We start from the raw sequence: 21,927 nt of genomic DNA, 5'->3' as shown, positions 1-21,927 counted from the left end.
GGTCACCAAGCACAGCCCTGCCCCTACATGGCCTGGGATCTCTACTCTGGGAATGGGGTCTAGACTTTTGCTCAAAGCAAAGTCTTTACTCTCAGCCCGGTCCCTCCCTTTCTACTCTGCCACTGGCCACGCTCCGACCTCAACGACCAGGTCCTCGCAGGAGGTTCTTCTCAGGAGAGGAGGGAGCACACTCTCGCCATGCACAGGGGGCAGAGGGACGTGCTCCTGGAACAGGAGGGAGGGGGCAGACCATGCGCTTTGAGTGCCCCTTATAACTCACAACATCTGGCCTGCTGTGCCCCCCATGCTATGCCCCAGGCCATCGAGAGTGGTCATGGTCTGGGGCCAGCTGGCCTCACCTCCCAGCACACACCAAGCCTCTCCAGTCACATCTAATGGTCTGTGGCCAGTTTCCTACTCCCCTTCGAGTGCAGACTCCATGTCCCCTCGCCTAGGAGCCTCTTCGTCCTGCACCTCAATGCCCCTGGGAGCATTCAGGCTCCCGTAAAATCTTGTACATTTCTCACTGATCACATTATGTCACGGGCACCGACTGGGCACGCAAGGTTTGGATGGGTTTCTGTAAAGAGCTTTGAATGATGCCAGGCACATGGTGCTACATGGTGTTGGCTATTTTTGTCATCATTATTAATATGCTTGCATGCGTCTCCCCTACTAATAACATCCTCCAGCCCTAACCGGTTTGGCTCAGTGGATAGAGTGTCAGCCGGTGGACTCAAGGGTCCTAGGTTCGATTCTGGCCAAGGGCATGTACCTTGGTTGCAGGCACATCCCCAGTAGGGCGAATGCAGGAGGCAGTTGGTCGATGTTTCTAACTCTCTATCCCTCTCCCTTCCTCTCTGTAAAAAAATCAATAAAATATATATATTTTTAAAAAATAACATCCTCCATTCACAGAGCACTTCCCAAGTGCTGGCAGACACTGTGCTGGATGCTGGGCGTGTGCCTCTGTTATCACCCCCATTTCCAAGATGTGGAAACTGAGCCGGAAGTAGGTTAGGACACAGATGTGTCCTGGGAAGTCTGCTGTCCAGCCTGACCCGGCCTGGGTGCCGATCTCACTGTGCAGATGAGCAAGTGTGCGAAGGGAGGGCCCAGGGGTGAAGCGTGCTGCTTCCTGCTGAGACCTCGAACACCCATGCCCAACATGGTCACTGCCTCAGCCCCTTCCCTCCCTTTCTTTTCTAAGAAAAAGACCCCCATCCCTGCATACAACACAAAAGGCCACAAAAGTTCCTCCCAGACTGAGCAGCAGGAAGGCGAGGAGGGCTGGCCTCAGGAGAGGGGCCTAGGGTGCCATGTGGGGTGCCGGAGTGGCGGTGAGGGCCCAGGCTGGCCACAGCAGCTCCACAGGCCATAGAAGGAAGACCCAGCAGGAGTTATGAAAACTGTCTCACAAAATGCCCAAAGGCATTTGCTTTTACACTTTGAAAACCAAAGATGCTACCACCCCTCTTCCCGCTTGGAGCCGGAGTGGAGTGGGGTTTATTGCTTGGAAGGAGTCCCAGGGAAAGGGGGGAGGTGGCAGGCGGGGGCAGAAAGCCCCTCCAAATGCCCCACCTCCCTTGCTCACAAAGCTTATTCCCCCAGTCCAGATCCCCCCCGCCCCCCGACCCATGCTGGGAAAAGTGTCTCATGGCAAAGTGGCCGCAAAGCCAAACCAAACACTCTGAGTGTTCCCAGGCTCCGCAGACGGCTGGCACCGAGGGGCCCAGTCTGCTCTGAGCCGACGGGGCCTCTGGAGCAGGGAAGGGCCCTCTGCCTGAGGGGAAGGCAGAAGCCCCGTTCTAGCCTGCCCTATGTTCCTGCTTGCCGCGTGACTCGGGGCAAGTCCAGTCCTCCAGGCCTCAGTTTCCCCAGGTGTACAATGAAGGAGCAGGGGGGACCCCTTGGACTTTTAAGTGTTTTCTAGCAGCAGAAGCCAGAAGGGAGAAGCCCAAAGTATAAAGCACAGTGTCAGCTGTCTGTCCCCAAGGCCCCTTCCTAGGGCTTCCTGGAGCAGGCGGCCAATCTTGGCATCAGAGGGTCGCCAACAGCCATCCAGGCTGGGCTCTGGGAATCTTGGGGCTGTGGCTTTCTTGCCAACACAAGGGGCTGCTGGGTTGTGTCCTGGGTGGCTTCTGCGCAGGCTCTAAGTAGATAAAGGGAGATGGAGCCTGGGACAGTGGAGCCTGGTGCCAGGAAGCCCTGGTGGTGTCCGGGGACCCTGATGCTGGGGGTCCTGGTGCCAGGTGGCCCTGATGCTAGAAGGCCCTGGTGCTGGGGGTGGAGGTCTCAGTGCGATCCTGCTGGAGGAGACCTCACTGTGGTTCCAGCCCGGGCCTGGCCTCTCTGGGCCAAGCGCGCCAGACACAGGCAGAGACGTAAGTGACTATAAAACTCCTAGGAGAAAACCTGGGCAGTAAACTCTCTGACCTTTCTCATAGTCATATTTTTTTCTGACATATCTCCTCAGGCAAGGGAAACAAAAGAAAGAACAAACAAATGGGACTACATCAAACTAAAAAGGTTTTACACAGCAAAGGAAACAATAAAATGAAAAGCAACCCACTGAATGGGAGAATGTATTTGCCAATGATACATCTGATAAGAGGTTAATAGCTAAAATTTATAAAGAACTTACATAACTCGACACCAAAAAAATTAGACAATCCAATTAAAAAATGGGCAGAGGACCTGCGAGACACTTTTCCAAAGAGAACATGCAGAGGGCCAATAGATATATGAAAAGACACTCAATGTCACCAATGGTCAGAGAAATAAAAATGAAAACCACATGATAGATCACCTTACACCTGTCAGAATGGCTATCATCAATAAATCAACAAACAACAAGTGCTGGTGAGGATGTGAGAAAACAGAACTCTCGTGCACTGTGGGTGGGAATGCAGATTGGTGCAGCCACTGTGAAAAACAGTATGGAGGTTCCTTAAAATATTAAAAATAGAGTCACCTTATGACCCAGCAATTCCAATTCTGGATATTTGAAGAAATCCAAAACACTAGTTCTAAAATCAGGCACCCCGATGTTCATTGAAGCATTATGTACGGTGCCAAGATGTGGGAGCAACCCAAGTGGATAAAGAAGAGGTGGCACATATACAAAATGGAATATCACTCAACCGTAAAAAAGAACGCAATTTTACCATTTACAACAACATGGATGGACCTAGAGGGTATTACAATAAGTGAATAAGTCAGACGGAGAAAGACAAATACCATCTGATTTCACTGATATGTGGAAGCTAAAGAACAAAATAAATGAACAAACAAAACAGAAACAGACTCATAGATACAGAGAACGAACGGAAGGGTGCCAGATGGGAGGTGGGCTGGGTGAAAAAGGTGAAGGGATTAAGAAGTACTAATTGGTAGTTACAGAATAGTCAAGGGGGTGTAGAGTACAGCCTAGGGAATATAGTCAATAATATTGTAATAACTATGTATGGTGCCAGGTGGGTACTGGAATTATTGAGGGATCACTTTGTAAATTACATAATTGTCTAACCACTATGTGGCACACCTGAAACTAATATGAAGTAACATTGAACGTCAACTGTAATTGAAAAGTTAAAGAAAAATGTTGGGTTTGCCTGCGGCTCAGCATCCTGGCATCTCAGGTCCACGGCAGCTTCCACCCCTTCGGCCATGTGGTTTTCGGTAGGAAGTCCCTTCACCTCCCCTCAGACTCCAGGGTCACCTCTGACCCTCAGAGCCCTGACCCTCCAGCCCTCAGTGACCGATTCCCTTCGCAGGCAGCACAGGCGGATGGACTGTGGCTTCAGGACTCTTTCAGTTGCAACATAGTGGGGAGTTGTCCCTGCCCAGCCATGGCCTGAGCCTCTTCCTAGTCTGGTCCCCACCAGCACTTCACACAGGGCTGGGCATCCGTATGAGGCCAATGAAGGGTGGAGGGCAGATACTGTGCAGCGCCAGCCCAGTGGCTCATTTAAGGCTGTGAGTCTTCGAGGTGCTGAAGGCCGTGAGCAGCTTCTGCTGTGAGGGGGGCAACTTAGACCAGACACTGAGAGTCAAAGGCTCACCACTGGCCACCAACACTGGAGACACTGGTACCACTTTACAAGCACCATCTCATTGACTCTAAGCCTCAAAGCAAGTACGAGGTGCAGGGCTTAGAAACCTGTTCTACCTGAATAGGTGCTTTTCCTCACTGAGGGAGCTGCTTCCCGTTTCTCAGGGGCATCTTCTACCTCTAATCAGCCAGGTTCCTGGCCTCCAGCCGACCACCCTGCTCAGGGAGAGGGCCGGGCTGTGCTAGGAGAAAGCGAAGCTGGAGGGTTTCAGGCAGGAAGGGCCAGCCAGCAGGAGGGGCACAGAGCCCGCCTGGAGCCCAGGGGCTGGAGCTCTGGCCCTCAGTTCAAACTTCAGGGGAAGCTGAGGGCCAGAAGGCAATGCCCCCTGTCCTGCACCCCCTGCCTCTACATGGTGGCACCCACAATGCTCTGTGTCCATCACATACTGATGCCCTCCTCTAGCTTCAGGTCATGCCCAGCTCTTGTAGCACCTGCCCCCTTATGACTGTCCTTCCAATCCTGGTGGTCCAGCACCCTGCTCCTTGTTCATGCAAACCTCCATCCCCCCTGCTCCCCACCCCCTACACACACACACCCTGTGAATTCAGAGAACCACAGAGCTGGCATGGCCTTCAAAGACCAGTGAAGGCCCTAAACAGCACAGAAGGAGAAACTGCCACAGGTCCTAGCCCATTGGGCGGTGCTCTGCTCAAGGCCAGCATGGGACGGCCTGCCCTGCTGCCCTGCCCGGCTCTCAGATGTGGAGCCCTCTGCCGCCCGTGTGCAGCCATCTGCGGACACAGGCCCGGCCCTTTCCGCGGGTCCCCATAAATCATCCTGCCACGGGCTGCTGCTTCTCTAAACTTCCTCCCGTGTGTTTACATCTCGGGTAATGAGGGGCAGGAGGAGGCCAGCCTGCTCCAGGTGGTATCCTGCCCAGGCGCTTGCAGCCCCTACCCTGGCTCTCACCCTCCTCTCCCTCAACACACCCTCAGCGAGGCCTCCAGGGACCCACAGAGTCCAACCCAGATCTGGCCCCCAGGGGCTCCCAGCCTAGAAACATAATCCAGAAATTGCAGTCTGTGCGACTACTTGAGGACCGGACACCCACAGGCGCTGCAGGAACGCAGGGGAGGGGGCAGGAGGGGAAGCTGGGGCAGGAAGGGAGACTTCGGTGAGGATGGGGAGACGCTCCCCAGGTGAGGGTGGCAGGGGCGTCTTCATAGTGGTTGAATGACTGTGACCCTTAGCATTAGACAGACCGGCGTGTGGGTTCTGACCCCACACCTGACTGGCTGGGTGGTCTTGGGCACGTTACCTGACCTCGCTGAGCCTCAGTTTTCTTATTCGTCAAACAAGGGCTCCTGATAGGACTGAGGGACATGGTGAATGTGAGTGCCTGGCACAGAGCAGGAGCTCACAAATGTCCACTGGCACCCACCCCAGCTGAGAGAGAGGCGAGTACAAAGGCGGGGCTGGGGGCTTGGCACAGTCCATTGAGAGGCAACCCAAAGCCTGGCAAGGACAGGCCCTTCTATCCCTTGGGAGGAGGGGCAGTGGGCAAGCAGGAAAGGGGTGACAGGCGCTGCATCTGGGCAGAATTGTAGGAAGTTAACCTGGTGGTGGTGGGAGCTACAAGGAATCTGAAGCTGAGGAGCAGCAATGTGCTAGGACCAGGAGGCCTGTTAGGACCCAGGATCCCTGGTGGAAGGTGAGCTGGAGAGCGGGGACAGAGAGGAGGGGATGGAGAGGAGGGGGTGGAGCGGAGAGGGTGGATGGGAAGGGGTAGAGTGGAGAGGTGAAGAGGAGGGGTGGAGGGAAGGGAATAGAAAGGAGGGGATGAGAGGAGGGGATGGGGAGGAGGGGATGGGGAGGAGGGGGTGGGGAGGAGGGGGTGGAGAGGAGTGGATGGGGAGGAGGGGGTGGGAGGAGTGGATGGGGAGGAGGGGGTGGAGAGGAGGGGATGGGGAGGAGGGGGTGGAGAGGAGGGGATGGGGAGGAGGGGGTGGAGAGATGGGGATGGGGAGGAGGGGATAGGGAGGAGGGGGTGGAGAGGAGGGGATGGGGAGGAGGGGGTAGAGAGGAGGGGATGGTGAGGAGGGGATAGGGAGGAGGGGGTGGAGAGGAGGGGATGGGGAGGAGGGGGTGGAGAGGAGGGGATGGGGAGGGGGGATGGGGAGGAGGGGGTAGAGAGGAGGGGATGGGGAGGGGGGTGGAGAGGAGGGGGTGGAGAGGAGGGGATAGGGAGGAGGGGATGACAGGAGGGGATGGGGAGGAGGGGGTGGAGAGGAGGGGATGAGAGGAGGGGATAGGGAGGAGGGGATGACAGGAGAGGATGGAGAGAAGGGGATGGGAGGAGGGGATGAGAGGAGGGGATGGGGAGGAGGGGATGGGGAGCAGGGGGTGGAGAGGAGGGGATGGGGAGGAGGGGATGGAGAGGAGGGGATGGGGAGGAAGGGGTGGAGAGGAGGGGATGGGGAGGGGGGGTGGAGAGGAGGGGATGGGGAGGAGGGGATGACAGGAGGGGATGGGGAGGAGCGGGTGGGGAGGAGGGGGTGGAGAGGAAGGGATGGGGAGGAGGGGATGGAGAGGAGGGGATGGGGAGGAGGGGATGGGGAGGAGGGGGTGGAGAGGAGGGGATGGGGAGGGGGGGTGGAGAAGAGGGGATGGGGAGGAGGGGATGGGAGGAGGGGATAGGGAGGAGGGGATGACAGGAGGGGATGGGGAGGAGGGGGTGGAGAGGAGGGGATGACAGGAGGGGATGGGGAGGAGGGGGTGGAGAGGAGTGGATGAGAGGAGGGGATAGGGAGGAGGGGATGACAGGAGAGGATGGGGAGAAGGGGATGGCTCTAGTGGGATTTAGGGGGAAGAAAATGAGAAAACTGAATGGAATTAAAGCCCCAAAGAAAATCATTCGGTTAGAAGGTGTATAAATGGGCCCTAGTCTCCCCAGAGAGCTCTCCTCAGCCCCCTCTTGGAGAACTGGGGAACCTGAAGAGGACGGTGTGAGACCGGAGAGCCACAGAAGCTGTGCCTGCCCCAGGCTGCCCTGGAGCCCAGGCCTGCTCCCTAAGAAGCAGGGAAAGTTTCAACAAACAGGCTGCCTGTCGGCGGAATCCTCCTTCTCCAACCCAACCAGATGGGAGAAAGTTACCCAACCGTGGTTTCCCTGTTGGGACCGGGAAGGCTCCCTCTTTCCAAAGAAAAGCTGTTTTCTTCTCCTAAAACCAGGCTCTGTGTTTCAGAGCTACGTGTTGTGAAAAGGAAACTGTTTTGGAGTCATTTGCCCAAATTTACCTTTCAGACATGGTTAGGGGCTGGGAGTCTCATGCTGGAGCTGACCGCCCAGCCTCCTGTCACCTCGTGGGCTGGCCTGCCACTAGCCGGGTCTCCTGGTCACTGGGCAGGTTGATCAGGGCTGAGGGAACCCCTGGATCAAAGCACTTTAGGGGCTGCTGGGCCTCCCGGGCAGCAGCCCGTGGCCCTACCCAGGCTGCAGAAGCAGCTCAGCAACCCCATGCCCTCGCTCCAGGTCTGAAGGGGGCGGCCGTGCAGGGCCCATGCTGGGCACGTGAGCCGAATGGGTGGCAGCCAGTACAGCTGCAGCAGCGCCTCTGCCCAGGCAGGCCGGGCTGGCGAGGGCTCTGCAGAGTACATTTCCCAGGAACCCAAGTCAGGCGCTTGAAGCCAACGCACAGCCGAAGGAACAATGGACTCGACTCTTGTTGGCTGGAAGTCTCTTCAAGATCGTGCACAGCCCGCGCTTTAAGAGAGTGGACTGGACTATGTCAACTGCATGTCGATGACTCAGACCTGGCTGCAGGAGGACATGCCTGAATTGCGCAGCAGGCAGCTCCCGATTTCTGGGTGACCCCGACAAGCCCCCCGCCCCGGGCCTTGGTTCAACATCTGTAAATGCAGAGTTGGGTCTGCATTTCCCAAAGCGGCTCGGAAGACTCTCCAGTGCACATTCAACGCGCGGCTCTCCGGGCCCCTGCACGTGCTGACGCAGGGGGTCTGCAGTGGGACCTGGAATTTGTTTAACAAGGGCCCAGGGCGATTCTTTCTGGGGACTCTGAGGAGGTCCACAGGGAGACTCCTAGTCTGCGAAGGCCCACTGCGGGGCACGGCTCCCACAGAGAGAAGGTCTCTGCCTCTCACTGACGGTCACTCCCTGGTGCCCCGGGGATGCTGTTCACCAAATATGAAGATTCTTGCCCCAAAGTGGAATCTAGGGAGACTGCGCTATACCGAGCCTGCAGGCGGAGGCGGGAAGACAAAAGGAGCTTCGGTGACAGCCAGGCGGATGTGGTGCGGGGTGGTGGGAGGGGCACACAGGCAGAGGACAGGGAGGTATCAGTACAGTAGGGGGATTTCTGCACCTGCCCATTTTTAACAAGGTTTATCATGAACTCCCCATCCCCTGCTGAGACGGAGTCCGCAGCCTCAGGGTGCCAGGCGTCCTCTGCCATCTCTCTCTTGCAGCCTCCCTGCCACTGAGCCCTCCGGACACAGGGAGCTCACGGCCTTTGCTGTAGCCAGCCTGTTCCATTTTCTCCTGGCTCCCACGGTGCATCTGCACCCCAGGTGCATCCCAGGCAATCAAGGGCAAAGCAGACTTTTGCCCATGGCACTTGAAGGAAGCTTCTAGTCCCTCAACTTTAAAATGAAGAAAATTATACTTGCTCTCATTCTGAGAATAAAAATGAAAAATGAGCTATGAGTGTGCTCTATAAGCCTGAAAGATGAACAGGAGGGTCCTTTGGGAATGGTGACAAGCCAGCCCTAAGGTTTCTGCTGGGCACGCCCCTGCCAGGTTTCCCAAGCGGGGCCTGTGGATGACAGTGTGCCTGGCTCCAAGGGGCCTGAGGCTGCCCAGAGAGATGCCCAGCTCCCGGCAGACCTGCCCCTCCCCAGCTCACCTGTCCTCGATGCGGACCCAGAGGTCATTGAACTGCCGCGGCCGCTGCTGCTTATTCTGCCTCTTGTGCCACTTGTTCTGCCGCCCAAACTCCTCCAGCTGGCTGAGGCTGTCGGGGAGCAGGAGGTGTGGGGATAGGGCTGGGTCCTCCTCCTCAGGTGGGGCGGTGGGGGTCACCGAGGGTGCTGCGGGGACGGCAGCAGGCGGGGTCACGGGGGCCGGGCTCGCTGAGGTCCTCTCGGATGGGGGTGCAGGGCTCCTGGCGGCAGGGCTGGAAAGGGTGACAGCTCATGAAGCTCACATGTTGCAGCGTGTCATTCATGTGTGACAGGGGATGCAAATAAATGGGAGAGCTGTTGTGGCAAGAGAGGATGCTAGCGTGCCCCTCCTGGGCCTGGTGAGGATAACCCAGGACAACCAGTGTCTGGGGCTGAGAGACGGAGCTTTGACTCATTCTTTCATTTAGTGATTTAATATACATTGCACTTTTCTAGGAATTGGGCAGAAGCAAATGAGCCTGGCTGTAGGGGGCGCGAACGCATCCACCTGGGTGTGTGTGACTCACATTCCCTACAGAGGTGCACACAGACACCCCTTAGCCTGGGCACATCCTCTGCACCTCTGCTTTTATTCTCTCCTGTCTGTGGCCCAAAGAGAATTCCAAGGGGCCACCTGTCTCTGGGAGAAGCTTGGCCACGGTCTCGGGAACTGCAAAGGTTAGGTGGCACCCAGGGCGGCGAGCAGCCTGTACCCTCACTGCACTCCCGTGTGCACAATGGGTGAGGGAGAGAAGGCCATCAGCTCCGCCTGTCCACCCCCAGCCCCCACGGCAACTCCAGATTCCCAGGGTCCAGGAGATGCCGCAGATGCTGGGGAGATAATTCAAAACAGGCAGACAAAAGGATGGATCCAGGAAGCACCTGTGGCCGAAGATGGCTTTTATTGTCGGGGCCTCCACAGCAGCCCTGCTCCTTCACCCCACCCGCAAGGTTTCAGCCTGCACTCAGAGCCCCAGGCTGAGAGCCCCAGGAGCTGGGTCTGGGGTGGGGAGTGGGAGTGGGGAGGGGAGAAGGGGACCCTCCTCTAATGCCTGGGATGTAGATGAATAGGAGCCGAGGCAGCCTCTCCAGCCTGCCCCCTCCTCCACCCATCCCTACCCTGACCTCAGATACAATGAGCTTCAAGGGGAAGGGGGAGCTTGAAGAATACTTTGTCCCCAAGGCTCCCTTGTCCCTTGTCCCTCAAACACAGGCCGGCCCAGGCCTAGGACCATCTGACTGTATTGTGCTTAGCTGTTCAGGAAGAACAGTCTTGTCAGCCTGGCTCAGAAGATGAGCAGAGGAAGGAGCCCAGAACGTGTGTAGTCCACCTTAACCCCCAGATCGGACACAGGGGATGGTTAGGAGCTTAGGGAGGCCCTAGACTGCCATTTACTGGAGCTGTGTGCCCTTCTGCAGGTGACTTCACCTCTCTGGGCCTCAGGTTCCTCAATTTTAAGATGAGGATACTCGTAGTTCCTACCACACATGACTGTCATGAGGGTTCAGTGAGTTAGGAGTGCTTAGAGCCCGGTACACAGTGAGCTACTGCAAATATTAACTATGACCGTTCAGGCTTCTTTCGGACTCTGGGTCTTGTAACGTCATGGACAAGGGCCCAAATCACACTGTGGTCACCCTTGTGGGCTGGTGAGGAGGGTTCTTTCATGAAGGTTAGGCGGAGCATGGGCTGCATGGGACCCCTGAGTTCGAGGATCCTGTGATTGACCCCAGAGCTGCCCAGCATGCAGACACCTATGTGGTTCCATGCCTGGTGCTGGCACTAGGGGCCACACAGGCACCCAGCTGACCCCCGCCTTCGGGCAGCTCCTGGGAGGGACCCCCCACAGGAAGAGAGGATGCCATTATGTGGCTCTGTGAGTGGAGTGGTGTGCTCTAGCAGGACAGTCGAGGCAATGGGCACAGCCAAGAGGCAGCACTGGGAAAAGTATGGCTGGGACACAGGAAAGAGGCTAAGCCACTGCTCACCCTGACCGTGGCTCCATCTCAGTTCAGAGCCCCAGCATCCCCCAAGTCCTCTAGGCAGCCACCCAGGCATCCGACAGAGCCCTTCTGTCCCACCTGATTACCAGTCTCCAAATCCTGAATAACTCTCAAAATTTAACCCTCCTCCCATTCCCACAACCTCTGCCAGGCACGCCACTCTTCCCTCCAGCCAAGGCTGTGCTCCAGCCTCCTGTCCAGTCTCCCCACCTCCAGCCTAGCTTCTCCTCTCTTAGGTGCCTGGTCAAGGCCAGTGCCTACAAGGCCCCATCTCACCGGAGGCTTCTTCACAACCCTCGCCCAGGCCTGAGCAGGGAGGCAGGAAGCAGCCTGCCATGCAGCCCACCGTCAGTCCTGGCCCATGGACCACCAGCAGCAGGCCAGCCAGCCCCACAGTGCAGACATCCCGCTGCTCACCTGTGGATGGTCTGCCCTGCGGGTGTGTGCTCCACCTCCAGCCCCGCCTGTCGGAGGACGTCAATGACTGTGTTGTTCCCCAGAAAGTGACCTGGAACACAAGAGACAAGTGGCTCAGCTGTATGCCAAGACACCAGTGACTTACACCGAAGCTGAGGCCCAGAGCAGCGGCATGTTGGGAAGAGGTCCTGGTGCCACCCTGCCTGGATCCAAATCCTGGCTCTGGTTGTACCTTCCTGTGCCTCAGTCCCCCCACCTCTGTAAAGTGGGCATGATTGTGATAGCAACCTCCAGAGTGGCTGTGAGGACCGCAGGAACAGTGCTGGCATGCAGTGAAGGCTCAGTGTGTCCCGTGGCATCGCTGTGCTTCATACCATGAAGCTGACCCAGCCCGGACTGTGCAGGTAGGGGCAGCCTACAGCACTCCATTGGTGGGGGTACATTTATGAGGCACTTGCTCTGAGGGCAGCCTGTGCTAGATGCTGAGAAGACAGGTCTAAATCACACAACCCACAGCCCAGCTGAGCTGGCACCACCCTCCTTCGGTGGGACGCAGGCCTGAGGTCTGAGAACACAGTGAGGGTCCAGTTAGGAAGGTTAGAGAGGACTCTCGGGAGGCCGAGAGACTGTGGAGACAGTGGCTGCTGGAAGTTTGCACCCAGTTGAGCCCCTCTTGCTCCTTGGGCTTCAGTCTCCCCAGCCTGGTCAGTGTGGGCAGAGTGGTGGTGGCCCCTGGCGCCCTCACCTATGTGCCCACAGGCAGCTCCCTTCTGCTCGCCATTCATCCCGAAACCTGGGGGAAATCCCTGCATGGTTACAGTAACTGCCTGTGACGGGTGGTGACAGGTGGGAAGCCGGAAGGTCAGCATGTTGACAGCCCCAGGGAGTGCTGAGCATAGAGGGTGGACAGGCTGTTGGGAAAGGAGAGACTCCAGCACACAGGAGGAAGCCAGGCTGGAGCTGCACCGTGGCTGGAGTAGAGGGTGAGTGAGCCCGCAGTCCTTCACCGGCTGGCCCTACACTCGCCAGCGATTTCCCCACCTAGCACTCTCTCTTGCCAGCCTGCCACAGTCCCTGAAACCCACCTCCGGGCCACCGCCCAAGATCACTGGGCTGGGACCCCCTACACTCACCCTGAGACCTCGAGCAAACCCATGAGGCTGGGATGCCCCCTTTCTCTCCATGTACAGGGACCGGGCTGCATGATACCTATGGCCTCCCCAGCTCTCAGATTCCGTGAGGAAGGCTTTGACTCCAGAGACCTTTATGAAAATGTGTTCTCTCTCCCTCTCTCCATCCATCCAGCTGACAAACCCGGAGTGAGAGCATACCTATAGCTGGACAGTGTGCACAGGTAGGGGCCTGTTCCCGGCACCCATAGTCTCAAGAATGAGGCTCTTTCGATCCAGGCACCAACACTATGCTGAAGGAAGCTCACAGGAGGCATCTGACCCAACCTGGGATCAGGGCAGACTTCCTGGAGGTGGCATTGCTGGCTGAAGGATGGGATAAGAGTTAGCTAGGTGAGGATGGGAGTGGGTGGCACCAAAGAAAGGCTGTCCAGGTAGGGGGAATGGCATGTGCACAGACAAGGAGGTAAGTGAGGCACTTCTGGGAAGCCAGCTGCAGAAGACACACGGACAAAGCAGGTACGACAGGCCCTCCCAGGCTCCGGTCCCAACCCAGTGCTGTTGAGGACAGAGGACCCAGGTTCCTGCTAAGGCTGCGAGTCTCCACTCTAATCCTGAGCAAATGGCTTCTCTGTGCCCAGCCTGTCTTCCTGACGGTCACATAGGCACGTCTCCCTCTGGCCACAGCTTCCTCTGGCCACCTGGGCAGCTCTAAAGCCCGAATGAGGCAGAGGAGGGAATGCCCTTCTGAGGAGCCCAGCGTGCACTCCCAGTGGATGGGCTGGGCTGGGCCCTGGCTGAGGCCATAGACTCATCCCCACTCTTTCTTGTCCCTCAGGTGTGCAGCCTCTGGGGCATCGGCTGCAGGAACTCCTTGCCAGCAGCTTTTGGAATCCACACTTGGCAGCAAAGCCAATCCCTTCCCGGCCTCCATGGAGACCCGTTTGAAGACCAGGCTTCCAGGCCCAACAGTGGTCCACCCAGAGGATTTCAGCGCCGCCAGGGAAAACAGCCGCCTCGGGCTGCACAGGGGCGGCCATGAGTCTTCACTGAGGGCCTTGCGGCTGCTCCTGAAGCAGCATCCCTGGGGCTGGCACAGGGCACTAGCAGGGGCCAGGCCTTACAGGATGCCCGCCGGACTCAGGGCATTTCCGGTAACTTTTCAGCGTCCAGTCGGTGCGTCTATTCCCTCCACCGCAGCGGTTTCAGGCCCTAGTTATGCGGCTTAAGACCCCAAATAGAAGACTTTAGAGATACTTGGAGAAGTTGGAAGCAATCAGAACAGATGTTTTCAAATTGCCATGCCCTCCTTCTGTATGCCACCTTCACCCTCACCTCCTCCCTCTTGTCCCTCCCCTGCACGAGGCTGCTGCTTTTTTTTTTTTTTTTTTTTTGTAACAATTTTTATTGATTTCAGAGAGGAAGGGAGAGGGAGAGGAAGAAACATCAAGAATCATTGACCGGGGGGATGAGGACACATTTGTAATACCTTAACCAATAAAGAAATTTAAAAAAAAAAAAGAGAAAGAAATACCAACAACTTGACATACATAAACTTGGCAAATTAAATAGAAATATTTCTTTAAAAAAAAAAAAAGAATCATTGACCGGCTGCCTCCTGCATGCTCCACACTGGGGTTCGAGCCCACAACCCAGGCATGTGCCCTGACCTGGAATCAAACCCTGACCTCCTGGATCATAGGTTGACGCTCAACCACTGAGCCATGCTGGCCGGGCGTGAGGCTGCTCCTTGCACAGCTCAGGAGGTGCCCTTCCATGCAGGCTGTGCCCCAGGACCATACCATGCAAGCCATGCACTCCTGCCACCCCATTCCACCCCCTCTTTGGGACTTGGTTTCACAGGACCACACGACTCCGTTCCGCCCTGGTCCATGCTCCTCTCACTGCTCCCTGTCTGTCCTCTTAGTGGGGGTCCTCTTTCTCCTGCCCAATAAATGTGAGGACCCTGGAAACCCTGTCCATGGGCCTCTTTTCTTTTCACTCTACCACAGTTTGTGGACAAATCATCCACCATATGGTTTCAGTTACCAGGCAGTGCTGACCTCTGGAACTGCAGCCCCCGCTCAGACCCATCTGTCCAATGGCCTGCTGGAATCTGCACCTAACATCCCCCAGAGCCAACACACTCAGATGGGCCCTGGCTTGACTCCTTTCTCTTCCTCCTCATCCCCATCCATTCAGTCATCAGAATCCCCCTGATTTTACCGCCTAACCAGGCTGGACTGAAATCACTGCCCACACCACCTGCCCTTGTCCCTGCCAGGCCACCATCCTCGCTGCAGCTGGGATGCTCTTCCCATACCCAGAGCTGCCTCTGTCAGAGCACGTTCCCAACAAGCTGCTGGGTGGGGGACTGTGCAAGGACAGGGGACATACCTGATTCATCTTTGACCCAGGGCTGAGCCCAAGTCTGGCCCACAGTGGCGGCTTCATGATTGTTGAATGAATGAGTGACAAAAACTGCTATTCCATATCCTTTCCATGATCTCATCCAATCCCCAGGAGGCCTGAGCTCATGCTCCCCTCCGCTTGTAGCCTTTGGTGTTGTTCATCTAGATTCCACCAATCCCAAGAGCTTGGCTCCTGAACCTGCCTCTGAGTCAGGGCCCAGTGCCTGTTGTCCCCAGGGGCTGGCAGACAGGGCCTAGGCTTGCCTCCAAGACCAGAAGTCCTGAGACCGGCGCCACACCCACCCTGGAACCTGCAGGAAGGTGTGGACAGTTTCCAAAGGGGGCCCCGGTGTTGGGGGTTAGCCTGCATGGCTTGCCCAGGCTCCCGGGTCTCCTGGCCACCACTCAGCGGCTCCTGCCAGCACTGACAGCTGTGCTCTGGCCAGCTCTCTGCAGGAAGGCACGTTCCATTTCATCTGCAGAGGCCACATGAATGAGGAAAAAAGGGGAGAGAAGGAGAACAGTGGGGGATGGGGCCCACAGAGCCCCAGACAGTGGGGAGACACACAGAGAGGCAGGGAGGGGACAGAGATACTCACAGGGACACAAGGAGCCCCCGGACGGAAAAGACAGTGGAGAGGAGGAGAGGGGGCCCGGGCCCAGGCAATGAGAGACATACAGGGACACAGACAATGGTGGGAGAGAAGGCAAAGGAAAGACACCTAGACAAAGAGTAAAAGATAGAAAGAGGCAAGGATGGGGAAGTCAGAGACAGAGAAAGAGGCTGAAAGAGGAAAGAGGAGAGAAGAGAAAGAGAACCCCGAAATGGAAACAAGGAGCATGGTGGAGGAGAGACTAATCCACTGAGGACATCAGGGAGGGCTTCCTGGAGGAGGGGCCCAGGTAGCCAGGACTCCCAGGATGGGGTTCAGAGATGCAAGGAACAAAGGCCTGGAGGAAGATTAAAGGTCTTGAGAAGGTGGGGCTGCTTTGGTGTTGCCTTACTGACCCTGCAAGCCAGACTGCCACATAAAGGGCATTTGTATACAAACGGGAAGGTGTCCTACTCTGAGCGGGCACAGTCCCATCATGTTTTAGTGCAGAGAAAAGGGCTCTTCTTTTCCCGGCCCAAGCAGGGCTGTGCCAGAGCACGAGGCTCAGTGAGCAGAGCACAGGCTGGGCACCGTCCAATAGCCCCAACTTACCCTCCAACACAGAAAGACAGGGTGGGGCAGAGAGAAGAATCCTATTGCTGGGTTAGGACAGAAAACCTGGCTCAAGAGCCATCTGGTTGTGTGACCTGGGCAGCTTCATTGTCTATGTGTCTCCATTTCCCCAAATGGCCCAGAGGTCCTCCCACCTCTATGACTTCATCATCTGACGACCTGAACACAACTACTACTTAGTGAGCCCCCTGGGGACACGAGGCTTTTCCAACATTGTTTCATTTCAGCCTCACGGCAGCCTTCGAGGCCCCCCCGTGTATGAGGGGCCGGCACTTGCCCAGGTCACGCAGCTGGTAAGAGGTGCAGCGATGTCCTCACTCACCGCACATCCCTGCACGCTATTCTGAAGGACTGGCGGCTGCAAAGGATCCTGAGTTCATGTGTTGGGGGCAGGAAATTGTCAGAAACATGTGTACCGTCCAAGGTTCACCAGATCGGAGGGAAAGTGTGTGAGCGCTCAGCAAGAACAACCTGCCAATTAACAGGGTAATTTCAAGACAGCGTTGGGGGGCCGGGTGGAGGGGAGGACCAGATGTTCCCACAAAAGCTCCAAAGTAACACGGGCTCCCCTCGGCCAGCACACATGTTTTCTCTCCCGTGAGTCCGCTGGGTTTCCAGTTTTCTCCTCCTGGAAGAGGAATCCCGAGCCCGTATTTATGTTCCGTCTGAAATTAATGCAAGGGAAACTTTCAAATGCTAATCTAGCTGCCAGGAGCAGCAGCCGGATATCAAGCGACAGGGGTGTTTGTTTCCGTGAGGAAGTGTGACAGGAGGGCTGAACGGAGGGACCAGGGGAGGGACCGGCAACTGGGGGCCCCCAGGGGGCTTCTCATCTAGCAGAGCTTCCTTGCTCCTTCTCTGGGCCAGCCCAGGGCAGGGTGTGGGCTTGGACCAAGAGGACACCTCCTGCACTCAGCCTTGTGCCAGGACCTGAGATACATGTCCCCACTCTGAGGCGATCACAGGGTAGAGAGGAAACAGGTAGCATGAGACAGGCAATGAGGGAGGAATTCTAGGGACTATGTGGCTGAATGGGAAAGAGGCGGGACCCAGACTAGGGGATCAGCGAGGAGGGACTGCGGGTGAGTCAATGGAGGGGAAGAAGGAAAGGCCTTCCTAACATTGGGCATTGCACATGCATGGGCACAAAAGGAGAAGAGCATGGCGTGCGCTGGCCACCAACAGTGGTTCTGGGTTGCTGGAACAGAAAGTGAAAGAGGAGGTGGGTAATGGCAAGGGTTGGGGCAGGAGGTATGAGTGGTGGCATTCTGAATTGAGGCAGGGTAAACGAACGAGGCAGGTTTTAGCTGGTTCCAAAGAATATTCCCCCAGGCAACTGTCCAACTCTGCAGGGAGTGAGTGCCCCGTCTCTGGGGGTGTGTAAGCAGAGAGTTAATGAGTGCTTGTCAGGCCAGTGCAGAGGGGGTTCAAACACCCTACAGGGAGCTGGGGTTGGCTGGGTGGCACCCAATTCTGCCCCCTTTACTGTTTGCTCCTCTCTCGGGGCTGTACTGTTAGAACTCAGGATGTCACAAATGGAAGAGCCCCGAGACTTCAGCTGGCAGCTCAGCTCTGCGCTTAGTGATGCAAAGATGGATGGAAATACTGAGAAAAGCAACCCCCCTAACACTTTCCCAGCACTTGACTGTACCAAACACTTTGATTCATTTTCTCACTGATCTCACAACAGTCCCGCTGAGGCCAGCAGACGGTCACAGTGTCACGTAGGCAGAAAGGGCAGAGCTGAGTTTGCCTGCACTCACACACACACACAGACTGTGTCCATCTAGAGGGCACTTCTTGCCCAACCAGGGTGGGTCAGTTGGTTGAGCATTGTCCCATGCACCAGGAGGTCACAGATCTGATTCCCTATCAGGGCACATGCCCGGGTTGCAGGCTTGATCCCCGGTAGGGAACGTGCAGGAGGTAGTCGATCAATGTTGCCCTTGCACATCAATGTTTCTCTCTCTCCCTTCCTCTCTCTGAAATATATGAAAACATAATTCTTTAAAAATGGGCACAGGGCAGGCTCCCTCTTGAGGCTGGAGTTGCTTCTGGGCTTTTGACACCTGTCTGGCAGTTGCCTAGATTGGGGGTTCCCTTCAGGACCTGTCCTAATTGTGCACGTCCTCTTAAAAGTATGCTCCTCCCCCAAGTCCGCCCTCCAAGCCAACACTCTTGGTTCCTCTGAAATACCCAGGGTTTGAGCCTTTCATTTCCTTTGGACCAGATACTCCCTCAATCAGCATCGGGTTTGGAGGTGAGGACACAGGCCCTGGGGGTTTTGACTCACCCTGAGGGCTGGTGCCAGCAAAGCTTTCTCCTTTCTCCAGGAGCCTTTACTGGGACCTCCCACAGGTCAAGCATGTGACCTGCAGGGGGCAGTGCCCAGTCTAGGGCTCACCTCAGGCATGGTAACACCCTACAAGAGCCAGAGGCTCCCTTTCTAGAATCACAGCACCCATGACCCCAGGAGAACTCCCTGTTGGCCAACGATGTGGACAGGGATGGGGCCTACCCACGCCTGAGCCTCACTGTCACTTGGAACTGAGACCAGTGGGCTTTCTCTGTAAGTCTCCCAGCTGAGTCCTCAGAGGTCACAGAGCCCTTCTGCACCCCCCACCCCCCGCCCCTCCTGGGATGGCCTTGCTTTCTCCTGTGTGGGTTCTGCCTTTGGAGGAACGTGGGCTCAGAGGGGCCAGGACCCTGAAATAATAACACAGAGCTCACATTCACCGAGGGATGGTGCTGCCCAGGGTCTGAGCTGCACTAGCACCAGCCCATGACTCCCAGCTCGTGTCGCAGAGGGGAAATCTGCAGCTCAGAGAAGCCGGCCGCCCAGGCTGCTTCCTCTAAGTGATGGGCTTCCAACTCTAGGCCTGGCTCTGAAACCCATGCTCTCAATCTAGGACATGCTCTTCCCTCCTGCCTTGCCCACATGGGCTCAATAGAGCGCGGGACCTACTGCTGGCATTTCACCCATCCTGCTCACTGATGGCACAGCCTTGGAGCTCAAGCCTGGCGTGAGGACCTCCGTTGTTCTTCTAGACTCTCTCCTGTTCCAGAGGGCAGGGCTGGCTCCTGTTAGGGACAAACTAGCAGATGGGATGTTCCTCTGGCTGGTTGGATGCCCTGCACAGGAACAGCGACTCTGGCCAAGGACTGCAGCCCAGAGTAGATGTGCCATCTGCCAGATGTGCACATGGTGGGGCACAGGGTCCTGTGAAGCATGTCTGAAATTCTAAGACACTTCCAGACACTGTGGCCCTGAGCTCCAGCCTGGGGAGTGCGGCTGGCCAGGGGCGTTTGCCTGAGAGGGGAGAAAGCAGCTGGCGTGCGCTGCCTCTTTGTTTCTAAGGTTGAAAAGACCCTACATGGGCCATGACTGCTCTTCTGTATCCAATCATGAGCTCTGAAGGGCTTCCTTCTGTTCCTGAGTAAAGACTAAGGGGGGAAGGAAGTGGGTGTGAGTCTTGTCCTGAGGACTATGGGATGATGAAAGAATTTCGAAGTAGCTGGACCTGCATCCAGGAAACTTCAAGTGGTCTCACCTCCTCAGGAAGCCTCCTCTCACTCACTCTGCCTCCTTTCACTCAAACCTGTCAGGTATGTGTGGAATTGCTGAATGTTGGGGCTAGAAGGGATGTTAGTCCTCACCCTGCCTGGCGCCAGCCTGGAGACTGGGCGTGCTGGCTGTGGGGGTGCTCAGGGTAGCAGCTACAGCCCCTCTGTCTCTTGAGCTCACACGGCCTGCCTTTTATCCTGCTTTCTGCCAGGACCTCTGCTTCCTGTGGGGGCAGGTGCCAGTAGCCCGACAAGAAGGAAGTTCCAGGTCCTGGAAGGCTCTTAGCTCCACACTCCTCCAAAGGAATCCAAGAGGGATTGAAGCAAACTAGGCCAGAATGTTAGAATGCTATGCTGATAGACGATGGGATATTAGAACCACATGGCCCTAAAACAATAGGATGCTTGGGTCAAAGGACTTTGCAATGTCAGAAGTTAGAATTATTTTCAGATTACAGAGGGTTACAGAATGTGCAGTAACCTGTGGTAACCTCTGGCTCTCAGAGTTCGACATGAATGACCCTAGAGGTCTCCCTTGAGTCTGGCTATGTCTCCAGCCCAGCACTGCCAGTTCTGACATTACTCATGCTGTTCCAGGCTGCAGGATGGTTGCACAAGTAAACACGTCCTGAGAAAGCCCAGTTCCCTGGAGCTAGGGACAAAATTGTCACACCCCCGTCCCCACTCCTTGAGGCCTGGGGTCCAGCAGATGCCATGTGACGGAATGGAATAAACTTGGTTTTGGGTGATTTGGTCCTGGATGTCTTTATAGCACATTCCTAGGTGTTGGTAATCCTGAGGAGGTGTGTGCCTGCCCTGGAGTAGTTCATGTACAGTGGGATGCTCACTGAGCAGGGGGTACTAGGATAAATTCAGGAAGCGGCCTGGAGGGTAGCATCCTCATTTGCGCCCCAGCTGTTCAGTGTTGCTGTAGGAAATCTTACAACCTGTGTCTTGAGATTACTGCAGGTTCATGGGTCCTCATTGCCAGTCAGTATCGTCTGTGTTCTTGGCAGACAGAGCAGGTATGTGACAGGCATGTGCCCTAATCCTGATCCACAGCAGGCATCACTAATCAATCAGGGCCTCTTCTCTGCTGAGCTCTGATGTGTGTTATCATCCCACGTTACATCCTCCCACTCCAGGCAGCCACTACCAATCAATCACAGTTGGCCCATGCTATGAAATCTATTTAACTTCTGGTCCATGTCAGTTCTTGTGGCCAATCCTGAATTTGTGGCAAATGTTCTCTTCTCTTCACACCAAGAATCTCCCATCTTCCTCCCTTTTCTCTGCAGATTACTTCACATTTTACTTTACAGAGTGGAGCTCTTGTGAGAAGCCATCAGTTGAGACCTCTCTTGCCTTCTAGCCTGCTGGCCTGCTCCCTCCTTCCCTTTGATTACAGGGGGAGGATGGCTTCCTCTACTGAAGGCCACACCCGCTGTCTGAGCTCTGGTCACGCCCCTCCGGCCTTCTCAGAGCCCTGGGCCAGTCATTTGCTCCCACTCTCTCTCCTGTATCACCCTCCCTCTAACTCTAGTCTTTCCAGCATGTGTTAAATATGCTCAGTTCTCTCCTATCTGCAGAGAAGGTGGGTGGGATAATACAGTAACTAACTTTTTATTTTGCCAAGTAAGCACTTGAAAAGCCCCATTTGTCTTATATCACCATTATTTTTTCAAAAGAACAGTTAAACTTCAAACACAGTAGAAAAAAAAAGATCATTTCAGACTAAAAGATAAGCCAGCAAATTGCATAAACTTTGCTAATAAAAAATTACCCAACTTGTACTTATTTTTCTCAGTTATTTGCAGATCAGAGGAAATCCAAAAACCCACCTAAGATCTTCAGGGGCCCTTCAGGGTCAGCTTGTCCCTCTGCAGGACCCTGGCAGTCAGGAATCTGACCTCCCCTCCCCAGGGCTGGCTCACTCCTCCACAGCAGCATCCTGGTTCCTTCCAGAACATTGATTTGCACACTCATCACAGCTACCTCCCCGAGAGGCAGGGCTTCCATCCAGGCCCCCCAGACATCACCCAGGCCTGCTCAGAGTTTGCACACATGTCTGCCGCCCAACTACCCCTGAACCTGCTGAAGGGTTCTTCTGCTGGCCTCCAGGGAAGGCCAAATAGAAACATCACAGACATGAGGAAAGTAT

General features: G+C 55.9%; 1 protein-coding gene across 1 annotated transcript in view; it reads right to left on the bottom strand.

Moving 5' to 3' along the window:
* TRABD2B (TraB domain containing 2B) overlaps window positions 1–21,927 on the bottom strand; it is a 203,819-nt gene that overhangs the window by 7,112 nt on the left and 174,780 nt on the right. The window contains exons 5-6 of the mRNA XM_059689667.1: window positions 11,436–11,526; window positions 8,978–9,247 (exon numbers count right to left, since the gene is read on the bottom strand). Of these exons, the coding sequence (XP_059545650.1) occupies window positions 8,978–9,247; window positions 11,436–11,526 (361 nt within the window). The remainder of the gene's footprint in view (window positions 1–8,977; window positions 9,248–11,435; window positions 11,527–21,927) is intronic.

The sequence above is a fragment of the Myotis daubentonii genome, chromosome 3 (genome assembly GCF_963259705.1).
Source record: "Myotis daubentonii chromosome 3, mMyoDau2.1, whole genome shotgun sequence".
Lineage (NCBI taxonomy): Eukaryota > Metazoa > Chordata > Mammalia > Chiroptera > Vespertilionidae > Myotis > Myotis daubentonii.
This window is presented reverse-complemented; position numbering and strand designations above follow the sequence as displayed.